This window comes from Balearica regulorum, chromosome 5 (assembly GCF_011004875.1).
Source record: "Balearica regulorum gibbericeps isolate bBalReg1 chromosome 5, bBalReg1.pri, whole genome shotgun sequence".
Classification (NCBI taxonomy): Eukaryota; Metazoa; Chordata; class Aves; order Gruiformes; family Gruidae; genus Balearica; species Balearica regulorum.
The window spans coordinates 66,733,209-66,749,978 of record NC_046188.1 but is presented as its reverse complement, the minus strand read 5'-3'; the positions used below and the strand labels follow the sequence as shown (position 1 = coordinate 66,749,978).

The window sequence follows — 16,770 nt, the reverse complement described above, 5'->3', positions numbered from 1 at the left end:
GTTTGTACCTGATGGCAAAGGCAAGAGGCAGAGTCATTGGCGAGGAAAAGGGCTGCAGGAATGCATAAATGAGCATATCTGTGTGTATGATTTATATATGGAGAGATATATATATATATGGATTAAATATTTAAAAGGCAAATAAGTGGCACAAGGGAGAAAATCCTTGAGAACATTTTGGGTTCATATTTGAATGGGAGAGCCAGTTCAAAGTAAGAAACACAGAGTGTCCAGCTGCTTATGCTTTTTCAGTTTTACCTCTTAATCATCATATTGCCTAGCCTAGATGTATCTCAGCCTGTAAACTGCGAAGTGTTTCTAGATCACAAAAAGTCTTTAATGACAGATGTTATGTAAATACAAACTTATTATTCAAGTAGAATATGTAAGTTTTGGGATCCAAAAGTAGAAGACAACTGATAACCTTGAACAATGGAGATGCAGAACGCAGCTGCGTGCAGCCCGACCCCACAGAGAGCAGCAGTCCATAAAGGGGCCGTAGGAGAAAAGGAGCAAACAAAACAAAATGGTCCCTCAACCCAAATAAATTAGAAGAAACAAGGGACAGTTTTCTTCTCTCCCTACGTAGCAGCTATTGATGCTTTTAGTTTAAAGGCACATATTAAAAAAAAAAAAAAAAAAAGAGAGTATAGGTAGAGAAAACTGGAAGCTGGCTAGTTTAATGATACTGCCTATTCATGAAGGGCTAAGTGATTTAATAATTAAGTTCTAGTGGCACTATCCAAGTCTTTCTTTTAAGTATACTTATAATTTCAGCAATTGAATGTCATTGAAGTAAAAATTTTGTATCAATTTAGGCGTAAGAGTGATCTCAATAGAAATTGGTTTACCTAGTCTCATGTATGTTCTCTTTAAGAAGTTATCTACTGTTTGCCTTCACATTTATGAGAGGAATGATCCGTAAAAGAGCACTGTAACCTTTGTTAGGCTAAAGGCCTATAAATATTTAATGTTCTTTACTGTAAAAATTTGTAGATCTGTGAGCATAGAAAATATTTTCTGTCCCAGAGACCCGTTGGCTCAAGGAATTGGTCTTGTTAGGTGGCTGTTTCCAATCCAGCCGGATCATAATTGTTTGACCATTTGGCCTAAGTGAGTTGTATCCCAGGGAGATTATTGCCCTGGGAGTAGAGATCCATTAAAAAAAAATTGCGGGCACTACCTGAGCCATTGTGGTTTGTCTCAGGAAGGCTAATGATTGTATAAGCGTTACAGTCTATCTTCCCCTCCCTCGATGGTTCCCCCGTCGTTGGGGCTCCAGCGAGTAGTTTGTGCTACCGTGCTTTGCAGGCGAGATACGCGGTTTGTTTTTATGTGCCACCAGCTTGACATCTTTCAGAAACATGAAGTTTAAAGCAAAGAATGTGGAAAGTTCCAACAATGGCTTATTTATCTGGTCCTTAACGCTTCTGATTTGTGTAATATACAGATAGCCATCTAAACTAGCGATCGCATGGATGACCAGTATCCTGGCAGCTTAAGAATGCATCACTTGTGCAGAGAAGGCGGATACAAAATTTAAAAAGTTTAAAATTTGCTGTAGTATTTTCTTTAGTCATGAGTTGTAAACCCTCTGGAATGAAATCATTTCCTTCTGTGCCCAACAGAAGTTTTGTGACGGCTTTTTGGAGGTTTTCTGTTTCAGCATTCAGCTTACAAAGAGTATGTTGGCACTGCTAGAAATTCACTTCTCTTCAACCTCTTAGAAGGTTTGACTATGGAAAGCTCAGATGAGTTAGCAACCAAAGCATTTCTTAATTGATAGCTGAGAACAAGTAAATAAATTATGCTGAGGCACTAATTAAATTATTAATTTTATAAAAATAAACTGTGCTGAGGCACTAGGAGGACTTTTTTAATGTATATAAACTCTACTTTTAGAGTTAAAGAACAGGTCATAAACGTATTTTAGAATAGAGTGTTTAAAGAACAGGATTTCTAAATGCCAGGGAGAGTAAAAATCATCCCCCAACTTTGTGTCATGTAGCACATTTAAGTAACGATGGCTGTGTTGTTCTGTGGACAAGCAAAAACTGTTGCTATTTTACCTAAAATGTCACTCAGCATGGAGCACCCAGGCAACACAATTTAGTTTACTGGAAAGCTGCTGTTGTAGAATGAGATCCGTTTAAAATAGGAAAAAGAAGGCCCAGTGAAAATATAGCATTGGCGAAACTGGCTGTGTCAAGTTGATGTTAATTGTGTCAATATATGAGATGGGAAGGGTGGTATTGATGGAGTATATCTTCTAATGAGATTGAAAGTTAACCAGGATTTAAATTGGGTCATATGGGGAAATGGCAATAGAGAAACATCTGGTGCAAAGGCAGCCTGTGAAATAAAGTGAACGGCACAGAGCTCGTTCTCAGTCCGGCTGCAGCGACGGCAGGTGCCTTGCCATAGGGAAACAGTATCTGCCTCCTAATCAGTTGAGAGTGTTAAATAACAGAAAGTCAGAAAAAATGCATCCGAGCTCAGTTCTGTGGTGTTTCCTGCCTTATCCTTTCTAATGGTTTATTTTCCCAGTAGGAGAGGATCCAGAAACTCGGCGGTTGCGAACTGTGAAAAACATTGCCGATCTTCGACAGAACTTAGAGGAAACGATGTCCAGTTTACGGGGAACCCAGGTCACTCACAGGTAACGGCGTGGCTTTGTTTATAAGAAAATGGAAATCATTGTGCTCTTCCTTTACTTCTCTCAGATCTGGCTGGGTTGCATCCTTGAAAAATGATTAACACTGACAGTGGAAAATAGCGATCTTGTACTTTTTGTCTTTAAAGTACAGATTCTGAACTACGTTCAGCGTTTATTGAGATTTGTGATAAGTAATTGGTGGTGGCGCGTTGTATATACAAGCAAAGGTGGAGCACAAATCAGTGCTTGTTAAATGTGTTAGGTGATGTTTGAATATAGGTTACAGTTTAAAATGTTTCTTCATCTTACTCTTGAACAACTTCAGTGCATTACACCCCTCTCCCCCATGTGTAATATTTTGTTTAAATAAGCAGGTGAACTGTGCTTGACCCACTTCATCAAGTGCATAACTTGAATTCCCCACCTATCTTTGGGCAAACAAATTTTTCTAATATTATTAGTCGTCCAGGTATATACCTGCTTTTTCTTTGTAAAGCAGCATTTGGAAATCTTCAGCAATATTTAAAATATGCTCTAAATAAACAAAGACTGTTACTACATTTAAACGTTCCGTGACTGAGATCTTTTCAGTGTTGAGCAGGAGGCTTGGGAGAACGAGCTATTTGGCCCCTCATGAGGTCGGGGTCCTACTTACTGCTCAGTGCCTTACGGACTCCAGCCCTAAACAAGTTTATCGGGGGAACGCTTTGTGTTTTGGCTTTGTATCTAAAACTGAGGCAGAGCTTACGAAGATGAACTCCCAATGCTATTTTTCTTTTTAAATTTCAATTAATGTAACATCTTATTGTGATTTAGTTACTATAACTGGAGGAGACATAGTTTTTTGCAGCACAGATCTAACATTATATTGCAAAAAATACAATGTTCTTACCTTAACAAATATCCACAATAAAAAAAAAAATAACACTATGTTAGCTGGGCAGGAAAGGAAAAGGGGAGTTCGTGTGGGAAAGAGAAGTTGCACCTATGGATTAGCTGCAACTAAATTTAGCCACAACTAAGCTGCGAGTGTTCAGTGTGTAGGGTCTTGCAATCTATACGCTCCCATGAAATCTCAACGGTGTAGCAGTCCCATTTTTAAGGTTCCATATAGCGGTCTACATTCAATCAAATGCATTTATTTTTTTCAGCACATTGGAAACTACATTTGATACCAATGTCACTACCGAGATAAGCGGCCGCAGCATCCTCAGCTTGACGGGACGACCGACCCCGTTATCGTGGAGATTGGGGCAGTCCAGCCCCCGCCTGCAGGCAGGCGATGCTCCGTCGATGGGAAACGGGTATCCTCCGCGCGGGAATGCCAGCCGCTTCATCAACACGGAGTCGGGACGTTACATGTATTCGGCACCTTTGCGGAGGCAGCTAGCGTCCCGCGGTAGCAGTGTCTGCCACGTGGACATCTCGGACAAGGGAAGTGATGAAATCGATCTGGAAGGCATCACCATGGATGCCACCGGCTATATGAGCGACGGGGATGTGCTGGGCAAGAATATCAGAGCTGATGACATCACGAGTGGGTAAGTGCCTTTACTTTTCTTCTGAAATACTATACTTTGTGTGATTCCTGCATTGTGTTAAATGGCGCTGGATTCCCTCGATTATTTGGAGAAAGAAAAAATTAAAAAAGCCGCGAAGAGATTCTCCTGGCTTTAATAAGTATTTGGAGGGACAGCTCATTATCACAGATAATTTAGTCAGTGGGATTTAAGCACATGATTTAAGTACATGTTAAAAAAATATTCCTATAGATGAACATACTCGTGCACACAATTGGATGTTTCCCTGAGTCAGGGTTCAGTGCGGTCAAGTCAGATGCTGCAATATTCATTTGTGCCCACGAGATGGAGAGAGGGAGGCATTTTCTGGGCTTTTACTGAATCCTTTTGCTGCCTGAACTTTTAAGGGACAGTTCACTGGAAGGAAATGAGTTTACATCTCTGTGTAGGGTAAAATAGTTGTGCACGCAAAGTAAAGTCTGAAGAACAAGTTACTGTGCAGAAATATGAACTGATAGACAATTATTAACAAAGATTTACATCAACATTTTACCTCTGCCTTGACTGGAAAAAAAGCATTTGTTCTTTGTTCCAAAGTCAGTGTGCGATTCAGTATTTTTAATTTCTTCTAGAAAGTGCAGTCATTTTTTCTTAGTTCAAGTACATCAGCATTAGGTTGATGTTAAAACTCATCTTTGAGATGTAAATGGCATATTTATTTCTGTGGCAGCCTTTTCCCTGTCTGGCCATCTTACTTCCTTTGCTTTTCTGTAATTTTTTTATAAGTGACATTTCTTGTCGTTTTGGCTTATTTGGAAGATTTAGTGTCTCTTCCTGAAATAGAAAGCTGGGATCCGGCTGCCGCTCTGTCACTAACTTAACCAGTTAAGTTACGCGATCTGGAAGCCCCCATTAATTCTGTCTGTTGTGAATATTTGGCTGTCTTTGTGCTGTCCTGTTTTTGAAAAGTCAGACACTTTGTTTTTAATTCTTCGTTAGGGAAGCAGATAGTCAAGAAGCTGATGCAAAAACCAGCACAAAATTCCATTTCAGATAAAGCACCGGTAGCTGTTGCTGCATTCATAACGCATCACATCACTAAAGCGCCTTGTGTTTTCCTCAAATAAATCAGCTTATACCTGAGTTTTGCAGTGTTTATCGTAGTAACAATTATTGCTTTTCCTCTGAACTATGACTTCTATTCAAACTCCTGGCTGTAATTTTGGTCTAGAAGTGAGGAAAATAAATTCTGAGTAGCGCCGTGGTTTCTATAAAACATGTAAAGTATGAGGTGAGAAGTGTCCCTGGCAGAACTGTGTCAGTTCAGGCTTCTGCTGCTCATACCCTAGAGGAGCCCCAGTCTTTGCAGGTCTTTACTCAGTCTGAAAAGTTCAGATTCCAGGTTGAGGAAAAGGAAAGAATAAGAAAGCTGTTGAGCTTATGAATGATATTTTCAGAGAAATCTGTGCCTTCACTCATCTCTATTATTTCCTTTTCTGTGTCTATCTGGTCATCCTGTAGGGTACAAGATGGAGGTCTCCATAGTCTGAAAATACAAGAGTGGTCTTTAGATTCTGGGTCTGAGGAACTAATAATGTAATAAAATGTCTTTGCCTGTTGGTATCTCTGTCACCGAAGCAGTGAGTTATAGACCAAGAATGGTGACTATAATATTTAGCAGAAGAGTCATATACTCCACAACAGCTCTCTCCTACCCTTGAGTGATAGAACAACTTTAACTGAGAACCTAACTCTTACTTCCCACTGCTTTTTAAAGGAGCGAGATAAATTCCAGGTTTTACTCAGAGAACCAGCCACAGATTAATAAATGAGATCTCAATTTAAAGTTCTCAGGACAAGAAGCGTTCTGTGTACAAATGTCTTTTTCTTTTCCACATCTTTTACCTTTAGCTACAAAAGCCTATTTTGCTAAATAATGTGAGTTGGTTTATTGATTTATATAGCTCTGTTGTAGTCATTGACTAAGTTCCAAGGGCAGAATCTATATTGTAGGTCAATCCGTCGTCAGAAAGATCGAGTTTCACTTCCAGGTGGTGAACAGGGTTTGGAGGTTGGACGGTTTGGAGGTCCTCTCGTTGCTGCACCGGTGGGCATTTGGAGGGCATGTTCCTGGACGCAGGCCCACAATGCTGGGCTTACGTGGTCTGTGCAGAGTAATCGTGTGGTGGATTCCCCGAGAAGGGAGTATTGCAATATTGAATTGCAAAACCACCATTGGATATAATCCCAATATCAATGGAGAGAGATAAAAAAAAAATGAGGGTGTTATCTTTGGTGATTCTCACTGACACCTAATAATACTGGATTACTATCTTCAATGTGAACAGGCGATTTGGTAGCCTGTTTCATGAGTTATCTTCCCCAACGTCGTTTATTCCTAATAATAAAAAAATGGGATAGCATTGTGTCTCTGTGGAAGAGGAATAATACACCGCTTAAAAATTGGAGAGGCTGCTTGTAAAGAAAGCATCCGTGTGACTTGCTGCAGAACAAATCTCTGAGATCAATGTTAGGGCGAACGGGCCCAGTATTTCCAGAAGCTGAGTTACAGTATGCAGAAAGCAGCACAAGAGGGCATTTATAGCATGAATAGCTCTTTATTAGCTGGTATGTGTTTCACTTTGTCATTTTTCAGAATTGCTACAATCCCGCAGTCTGAAAACCTTGGATCTGTGTTTTCATTGGCAAACTGATAGGGAAGGAAGCCAAAATATTTGTTACAGCCAAAATAAATCCAATAGCCAAGATAAACTATTTTAGCCCTGTGATCCTGATGCTTTCTCTGAAATGTACTGGGTCATGGGAAGTTTCGTTTGGCCTCCTTTAATAAGTCTGCTCAAGCAGAGCTCTGCCAGACACCAGGATTGCTTTCATAGGGTTAGAAAGAGTGTCTTTTCCAAATGGGCAGAAAATATCTCTTAAATTAAGAAAGTCTCCAGGCGGTGGATCAAAGGTAAGAAGTGGTCTTACTGTGGGAGCTAAAACATCAACCTAATGACGAAGCAGCAGGACTGGGATTTGTGCGAGGCAGGGAGCGAGCGCCCACCTAACCTCCTTTGGCGGCTGGCTGAGCTTGGGGCTCAGAGCCTCGTCACAATGTGGCACCTCAAAGCCCAGAACTGTCTCACCTGTCCAACCCCACGGATTGTCCCAGGTGGGGATGTTGATTCTCACGGTTTATTTTGGGGTTGTTTGGAAGGTTTTGTCCACTTCAGTCTCCTTTTAGCTACTTGCATACACGTTCCTACCTCTCTCTCTGTCGTTGTGTGTGTGTCTCCCCTTCCCAGTTCTTTCTAATGAGATGTAGAGTTAATTTCCTTTTTATCTCTCCTTGGAACGGAGCAACAGGGCTGTTGATCAGCAAGGCCTTTTAAAATTCTTTTAATTTAATTAACCCTCTGCCCCTGTTTTCATTACCCTAATGTACAGCTTTCTATGCAAACTAACAGCGTGGATATATGCCGATTAGCACTGGTCACAAATTTTTTCAGGATATTTGTTTTGGGAATTTTTTCAGGAAATTTGGGTCTGTGAACACAGCTTGTCAAAACAATTTTTGTGCAGAAGCCTGGCTGTTCCTACAAAATCTAGATTTGATGATTTGACAGCTCGTCCGCGCTGGAGCCTGAACTTGGAGGGAGGGCAGATGTGAGCAGCCTCGTGCATGGACCGCAGGTCTACTGCGTGCCAGGCTGGGCTTCGGGGTGCGCCCAGCTCGTTTGTTTGAGGGTATCTCATTAAGGACCGTTACCTAGTGACTCTCTCATTCCTCACTTACCCAGCCCAGCAGTGAACTGCTCCCTCAGCTATTAGACGAGGCCAGAAGGGCTCAGCCTGCATACGATGTTCAGGGACCCTATGCTAAAATTCTCCCTGCAGCAGCCGCCTGCGAATGCATTGGCTGTCGTGGGGGGGAGACTTTTTACCATCTTATTAACCTCCCCATTTATTTATTTATGATCATTTGGGGCCGATGTATTCCCATTCCAGATCTATTTCCACAACCTCTTAATGTATTTGTGTGCGTGATGCTCATGGTTCCTTCCATATGGTTTCTTCTTGTTTGTTCAAGCCTTTATGCTCCCCTGGGATCTTTTTACAAGCAAGTGAATTGGGAATGTGGATGAAAGGATGCTAAAAGGAGGAGCAGGCCACTCTGACCTGGGGAATCGGGCTTTAACCCCTGCTTCTGCTCGGGTCGATCAAACCCACTCAGGTGCCCTAGGTAGAAATCACATTTGTGGTGCAGAAGCTTGTCTACCTTTGAGTAACATGGACCAAAACCATCGTTGAAATAGTGTTCTGTTGTACACTGAAATTTAGTAGTTACATCTATTAGAAGGTGAAGAAGAGGTCGATATGAGGAGCTGAAATTGAGGACTGATTTCCTTGTATGTTGAATAGTGTGATTGATACCTGTAGGATTCTTGTGGCTCAGTTGCTTGATGTTGTACTATTTGTCAGTCAGGCAGCGACGCATCTTTTTTGGGCATCAGGCTCGTACGTGGCAAAACAGCCCTTCACTTGGGCTAAGGTTTTAGAGAAAGAAAAGGAGGACTGTGCAGTTTGGTGCTGATGAGAATTTGTTCTTGGTAACAGTGGTTAAGAGAAACCATTTCCTTTTAAGCTGTGCGTACCAGGAATGGGTGCTGCTCCAGATAACGCATGGCTAGCTAGAAGTCAAGGGCTGCTGAGCTAAGCAGGGTCTGAATGAGAACCTTGTCACTCTATACATTGATTCAGTGCTAGCTATAGACTTTTCTGACCTATTTTTTGCCATGGTGATTACCACTGTCATCTTTTCTGTATGCTTTGCCTTAGTCATTTTACTGGACATTGCACTTTAAGTGATACGATTTTAGTGGTAAGATTCATCTAAATACAGTGGATGGGTAAAACTACATTCCTTATATAGCTATAACACTTCAACATGACTAAGAATCATTAGGAGCTTTATTTTATTTTTCTTCTCTGAGCAGAGTGTTTTAGTTCAGCTACCTTCTTTCTTGCTAGGACTGGCTTCTTAGACATTGATCTTTTCAACATTGCAGAATAGTACCTATATGTGGTAAATTGATAATTAACGCAAATAATGAAGGGGTCAGGCAAGCAAACTGAAAATTTTGGCTTTTATGAAATCGTATTAGGAAACTTTTGATTTCTGAATTCTTAGTAAACAATGTTGAAACTGGTTCAGAACTGGCTTTTTTGGATTTAGCATTACATGTGTTGGTGCTGTGGCAGGGAAAAGAAAAAAAACATGGCAGTGTTTACAGTTCTTCTATACTTAAAGATCTTTGCGGGAGACCTGACCAGAATATTACATAAGCGTTTTCACTATTATTAATGTTGTATATTATTTAAAATATTCTTCAACATTGCACTCAGTTCAGGAATAGTTCTGTTGTCAACTTCATCGATAAAACAGTGTTTGATCATTTGTCACAAATGCTCTCTCGGATAACATGCTGTCATAGAACTTTTCTTGCAGTGTAGGATTCAGCATAGGAAGACATCCCAGGCCTATAAGTAGTAGCCTTAGAGCTGGAGTCAAGCTTTTTATTCAGTACACTGCTAAAAAGGGCCACGTTAGGTCATAAGTAGTGTTTGTCAGTAAAATGAACTCCCAAGTTGTGGTGTGTTGTATTTTCTGCGTACTTGTATATACTGTCCTATTGTTAACGAGTACCAAAATACTGTTTAATAGCCATTATCCCACTCTGGGCTCGTTTCTGTAACACCTCAGCAGTGTTTGAACAGCCGCTTCAGTGCCGACAATCAGGTTTTTGTAATTTGAGCAAAAGAACAGCTTCTCAAGGACAAAATATGGTCCCGCTCTGGGGCTAGCCAGTAGAGGGAGATGCAATCATACACACTTTGTCCATACGGATCATTTGCAGGGAAGAAGTAGGCACGACTGAGTCGAAAGTTGCTGTGGAGTAACTCTTCCTCTGCTGTGGAGAAGCAGCACTCCCTCGTTACTGCTCTTTGGTCACACGTCGTTCCTCTGCCTAACAAAATGAAAGAGGACAATGCAAAATGGATCACTTTTTCTATAGCTTGTTTCTATGATTTTCATTGAAATAGATTCTGAGAAAGGACTTGGGCATTTAAATTAAAATTGGCATGTGGCTACCTAATTCTGGTGGATCTTCAGCTTGGTCCAGGCTGGCAGCCTGTGATTGTTGTCCTCTCTTAAGTTTCTGCCCACATTTCACTGGGGTCCAGAATGGCGTTTGCACACCTGAAGCACCTCTTGGGTGTTTTCGAGTCTTGTCTACCTCATTTTGACAAGTTTCCTCTCTGGTTGCCTCTTGCAGGGTGGGGTCATTCATTTTACGTTAGCAAATGACTGGGTAACTTTCAGAAGCCATCTAGGAATTGGAGCCCCAGGGCTTAGTCCTTCCTCCTTCTAGATGCCGTAACGGCTGTGCTGTGATTTACTCTCCTTTGTACAGGTGAACCTTCCAGCATAGTGAGCCATTTGGGCTTCGCTGCCTGCTGGCCCAGCTCCAGCAAGGTGGGTGATGCCCTTCTCCATCCTCTGGAGAGCATTTAGTCTGGCATTAGTGTTAGGTTAGTCCGGTTGTCAGGTGAATTCTTCTGTGAGATGAGTAATGTGGATTTTAATCCCCTCAGACACAGAAGGAAGCAATTTCGATTTTTAATTACCCTTTTGTGCTGCTTACCTTTGATCTGGGTATGCTGGATGTAGATTTGGGCTAGAGAGGCTTTGCCGTAGAACCTAGACTTAACGCCTGCTATGGCCTAACTCCTGCATACAGGCAATGCTCGCAGCTTTGAACTGAGGCCTCCAAGTCACACAATTTAGGATTAGCTCGATAGTCTCACCAGATCGAACTAAACCTGTTTCTTCAGAAGCTCAATAGAAGCCATTGTCCTGGAGGGAACAGATGTGGGGACATGTATAAGATTTGACCTATAGTGGCAGCAGCCTCCCAAGTCCCTTACAGGCTATACTGTCCTTGGAATTCCTTCCCTTAGCAAATGCAAGTTTTATAGTAACAAGCCTGCAGACTTCTTGAAAGGGAGACCCAGCAGAGAAACCATGTAGAAATAAATTTAGCCCTGGGCAGCAGTGCCCAAAAATTCTTATCTGAATGACTTATGTGCCAGGCAGTCTTAATACATCTCCAAAGAGAAAGGTATTGATTTCGCAGAAGGCATTTCTTTCTGTAGATTTTTTTTTTTCCCCCCCCCTCCCCGAAAACATTCTGAGGATTAAGTAGGTAATGGGGGAACACTTGGTTTGCTTCTAGACTGATTTGGACAGTGTGAATAAGCAGCTATTGCTCATGTTATTAGCGATTTACAGGTGAGAGGTTTCTCCAAGTAAACTATGAAATTAAAATATACTTATTAAGTTTTGCATAATCTCATTTTTCCTGTCTTATCCATTAGTGGAACAGGTATCTCCTCCTTCCCATCAGTAATTAGGATTTTTGAGACTGCAAGTCATTTATTGTTTTTTTTCTGAGTTTACTCCATGTTTGGGTTTGAGCATCTTCCAAACAATTCATAGTTCATGCAGTAGTTTGTTAATTGCAAATAGTTACTGATAATTAGTAAAAGTTTATTAATATATGAATAGCCTGCCTTAAATATAAAATTAAATTTTAAATGAAATGAGCAATAGGTTTATTCTTCTATGAACCTGAAAGGTAATATTTGGTCTGATGTTAGGGATTTGGACATTGTATTAGCAGTCCCAACCTGAAAGCTCAGGACTTAATCCTGTTCCTGAATGCCTTTGTTGAAATTCACGTGGATCAAGGAATGGAATTTAAACCAGGTACAGGCCTGTAGACGGGGTATATGTTCAACCCTTTGGTTGAGAGATCGAGTATTGTGCTGATGTGGTGGGCATTGTAACGGAGAGTGGTCAGGCAAGAGTAATGGATGCAAACACTTTGGAGGGGAAACACAGGGAAAGACCATATGGTCTACTTCCAGTGTTGTGGCAGAAAATACTGACCGAAGTCATACTAAACTGAGAAATTTAGGGTCAGATTTAGAAGATATTCCTGCTTACAATAACAGGATCATTTTGACATTTGTCATATTTCAGAAACAGCAGTGGAGAATTTTCTGCTGTTGGTTTTTAGCAACTGGCAAAGTTAGACTCCTTCTTTGATACTCAAAGCTTGTTAAGCCCCTTGATCTTTAACTGACTGTAATGATGAGGGAGATGAAGCCTAGTGAAAATAAACATTTAGAGGAAAACATTAAGGATAACAGTGTTATTGCCGCAGTTAAAGGAGAACATTCTTGCACGTCAAAGCGGATGTCGATGCATGGAATAATCCAAAAATTGTAATTCCTGCAAGCTTTTTGTTTCTTCAAGTTTCAAGCACTTGAGTTGCTGGGCAAGTCTTCTGCCAGGAGGCACCTGGGCAGCTATTTCCAAACTAACCTTGAATCCAAAGCACCAAGAGCAGGAGCACCTGGGCAGCCAGAGTCAGCTCCAGTTTTGGGGCACGTTGCTGCTTTCCTGCTTGTGGGTTTGGGATTACAGAGCCACGTGGTGTCGAGCAGATCAGGGTGGGCTTGCCCGGTCTGTCGTGTGCTGCTGACTTACCTGCTGCTCGTTCTCTTCCTAATACTTCAGCAAAGAATGCCTGTCCCTTGGCTATCTATTTTCAAAATTGGAAAATTCATATTTGTACATGAAAGAGTGAAATGAATATATATGAAGTGGTAGAGTTGTCAGACCATAAAAGTAGGTGTGTTGTTGGCTGGCTGCGTATATGGGCAAGTAGGGAGTGCGGACAGAAGTCAAGTGACTCAAACCGCTGGATTTTCCTGATCCCTGGCATAACCCGTTCCTGTTTCCTCTGCGTGCCTTTCAGGAAAGGGAAATAAATCACTTCAGCATCAGAAGTATCCTAAAAATATTGCACTTGGAAGGACTTATTACGGCATTCAAAATTTCAGAGGCGCAGAAAGGGTGTGTTTGGCTAAAGAAAAGAGAAGCTTAAAGGTCCATGTTGTCCAGGGAACTCCAAAGCAAATTACTTTATGCCTGTAATACAGGGCAGAGAGCCACTTTCTTATAGAAAAAAAGTGTCACCTAGAAAGTGGGCTGTAAGTTCCAGTTGCGTTAGAAGTACATAATACTGCTTTTGTTTAACCTGACTCTTTTCATATTCAAAGTAGCTTGGTTAATTTTGTTTCCTTGCTGATGAAGAGTGAAACTATAGAGATGAGTATTAAACATTAATGCCTGAAAAGATCAGAAACTCCTTTTAACCAACTTCATCACCATCCATTCACTAAGTATTATTATATTCGACTTCATTAAAGGCAATCATTCCCCACTGCCTGTTGGTACATTCCTGGAGCATCTGAGCTATTAGGTTTTTTCGAACATGTAGACTTTACCCATCTCTATAAAAGTCATATAGTCTGGATACTACGCTTTTCCCCAGATCATATGTTTAATTTTTTTCTTATTTTGAGACAGGAAGAAAAATACTTCGAAGAGCTTGGTTTTGCACTAAATGAGCTTGCAGAGTTCTTCTGATGCAAGGCATCTAGTACAAATTTGTCATGGTTTTTAGTAAGAAAAGTCAAAGAAATTACACCTAATCAATAACTGGCCTAATACAGTTGTTTGAACTGCAATGGGTTGTTGAGGAGGAGAGGCAGTATACTGGCATTCCATATTGCGTGGATGTACGGTAGGGCAATAAATTCAGATAGCGTTGAGTACTGTTAGAATTATACGCATGCAGGATAATATTTCCTGGTTTTAGTCCTTCCTGAGTAAAACCTTATAAGACTGTCTTTAGAAAAATATACCTTCATTATATTCTCCTTTCTCATAAAGCAAAAATCTGCAGCAATAATAACGTTACGTTCATAAAGGCAAGATGGTTTCTGAGACCCAAGACAGTTTTATGTTTGAAGGGATGGAGGAAGGAAAAGAAAGCAACGGCTGGAGGTTTGTGGGACCAGTATCTTTTAATCTCCTCCACACTAACTAATAGATAGTAGAGAATTTATTATTTTTCATTTATTTTAAAGTGTATTTATTGTAAATGCTTTTTTCTCCACAGAGTTTAGAAGCTAGTACCTTTCCTCCTCCTTTCACCTCACTGTTGCATGCAGGACTTTCGGCATCACTGGTTTTGGCATCTTTTTGAAATTAAACATTCCTGGGTAGAGGACATCGCGTGTAATGAAAATAAGATATAAAGTTTTCAATCTGTGGTTACACAAACCTGTCTCAAAATACAAAATTCTATCTGGTGTTGTTCTGGCATGTAAGAAACTTGTCCTATTGGTATAGCGGGTAAAAGTCGTCGTCTATGTGCTTTTTTACAGGGTCTTGGTTAGAAAAACTGACGATCTAGTTGTCAAAGAGGCCAAAGGCATCCAGCTTCCATTGACTTATATAAGATTTATGTGTGCTTAAAACCAATGAAAATCTGTTAGTTTTCAGTTTAATGCAAGTGCAGAATTATTCTAATCTATCGGCTTGCTGAGCTTCTACGTAGAGGATGAAGTCTGTTGATGCTAGTGAAAAAGCTTTCTGTTGGTTTCAGCATGGCTAACTCTTCAGAGTAATATATTTCATTTCACATATTCTGAGTAATAAGTATGGAGAACAATCTATTTCAGCTACAGTTGATCTTCTTTATCAAAGGACTAGTCATATGCCAGAAATCCGACAGCAAAGCCAAAAGCTGCATTTTCCAGTATGTGTACAACGGATATTCCTACAGAAACGTGTTTCGTGTGCAGACAAGTATCTGCAATAAACCAATTAGCGTATGTACATTGGATGTTTTTGCAAAATGCTGTTTGCATGTTTGTATAACAATATGATCTTAAGCTCTACTTTTCCTTCCCTTTATTTTAGCTTAAGGAAAAAAATATTCTCCATGATAAAATACTGATAAACTATGTCAAACAAAAGTTAGAATGCTAAACCTAAGGCAAATTCCACATGAGTTACAGTGCGAGTGTTCCTCATGCTTTTTACGGTCTTTGTTTATGAGTTTGGAGAATCATGTCCCCACAGATTTGCTGAATGGAGAATACTCTTGTGCCTGACTTGACGGGCTTAGCAACCGCTTTGTTAGACTCCCCAGAGAGACTCCTCGGTTGTTCCTGGGACGGCACTGTACAGATTTATACATCTAACTGAAATGCTAACCAGCAGATTTGTGCAAGGCTGATTGACTCTTCACCATCCCATTTTTGTAAATGTAATCGAATTTGACTTGGGTGCAGTACATCTGCTGCAGTAACGTCTCGCCAGCAGAGGCATTGCTGGCTGCAGCTAGGAGCATCTGTCCTTTCTTGCTGCGGATGAGGGTGTCTCGCTGTTAGGGAAAAAGCTCTGTGTCTTGTTAAGCAAGAGGAAGGTGTCCTGCGTATCTGGGTGTTATTCTGTGGGCTGCTGTCAATTCGCCAAGAGTGGCTAAAGGATTAAGGAGATACAATCCCGTCAACTCGTAACTCGGTGAGGTATGTTATGTGCCCGACGATACGCCAGAGACAGCGGCTGTGTTGCTAGAGTTGTTAGAGTTATTTCAGTCTCGGGTGTGTGCAAATCTTTACGATGTGTTCGCACAACGTCGGTGCTGCTCACGTAGATGTATGTGGGCTGATGATCTGGTGGTGGTAGCACAGGGCTCGCTCCATGCCGACGTCTTGAGAGGCGAATGGGACTTGTCTTTCCAGTTTAAAGCTAGCTTGCATGTATCTGTAGTCAGAAAAACTTCCAGAATTGAAGCTAAACCAAGAGAAAAGTCCTCCTGTTTTGACACTTTGAACTAGTTTACCTATTACTATCATGAAAGGCCACAAAATGTTTTAAAACATTATTGGGATACTGATGTAGGGCAGCTCGTTGCGAAGCTACTAAAGAAGACTGGAGTAACTTCTTAATTTCAGTATTAATATACTAAAATCTTTTGTTCATAAACTGAACCGAAGTGATAGGCAGTTGGTATAGTTTTTAACTTTATTTTCTTGGTTACCACCACGTCCTAAAGTTACATTACGCAATGCCTACTGCTGTCTGCATTGGTACAGCCTTCAGTAAAAATGACAGATAACACAGCCTGCGTTATTGTGAGGAATTGTTCCTGGTGATTGACAGTATCTATCTATTCCTGTCCACCAAGTGTCACCTCTGTTCGCTTCAGGGTTCGTTTTTCATTTGTCTCAACTGGAAAGTAAGAAATGTGCTATCTTAGCAATTTGTGAAGTATCATATATACACCTGGCACTTCTTAATATCTAAGACTAGTAATGCTTTTTAAATGCAGATGTCTCTAGGTCACAGCTGCAGACAGAATACAATGTAGGAGCCAAAACAAGGTTGAAAAAAACTTTTCATTCCTGCTGCAACTTTTGGTTGCTCACAATAAATCTTGACATACTCATTGTTCATGACTCATTGACAATATCTAGGATGAATTCAATGTGATTTTTGCAGTTAACTTGTAAAAGGGTTGTGATTTCCATTGTGTTGGTTTAGCCCGTACAAAATAGTTCAGGATGGTATAAACCATGCATTGTTTGGACAGGAAGAGATCA

The 16,770-nt window shown here is 40.8% G+C and overlaps 1 protein-coding gene across 7 annotated transcripts in view; it reads left to right on the top strand.

Annotated features, from left to right (window-relative positions):
• The window catches only part of NAV2 (neuron navigator 2), a 406,583-nt gene that overhangs the window by 300,944 nt on the left and 88,869 nt on the right, over positions 1–16,770 (top strand). For all 7 annotated transcript variants that reach the window (XM_075755360.1, XM_075755358.1, XM_075755357.1 and 4 more), the window contains 2 exons: positions 2,551–2,659; positions 3,808–4,197. In XM_075755360.1, the coding sequence (XP_075611475.1) occupies positions 2,551–2,659; positions 3,808–4,197 (499 nt within the window). The remainder of the gene's footprint in view (positions 1–2,550; positions 2,660–3,807; positions 4,198–16,770) is intronic.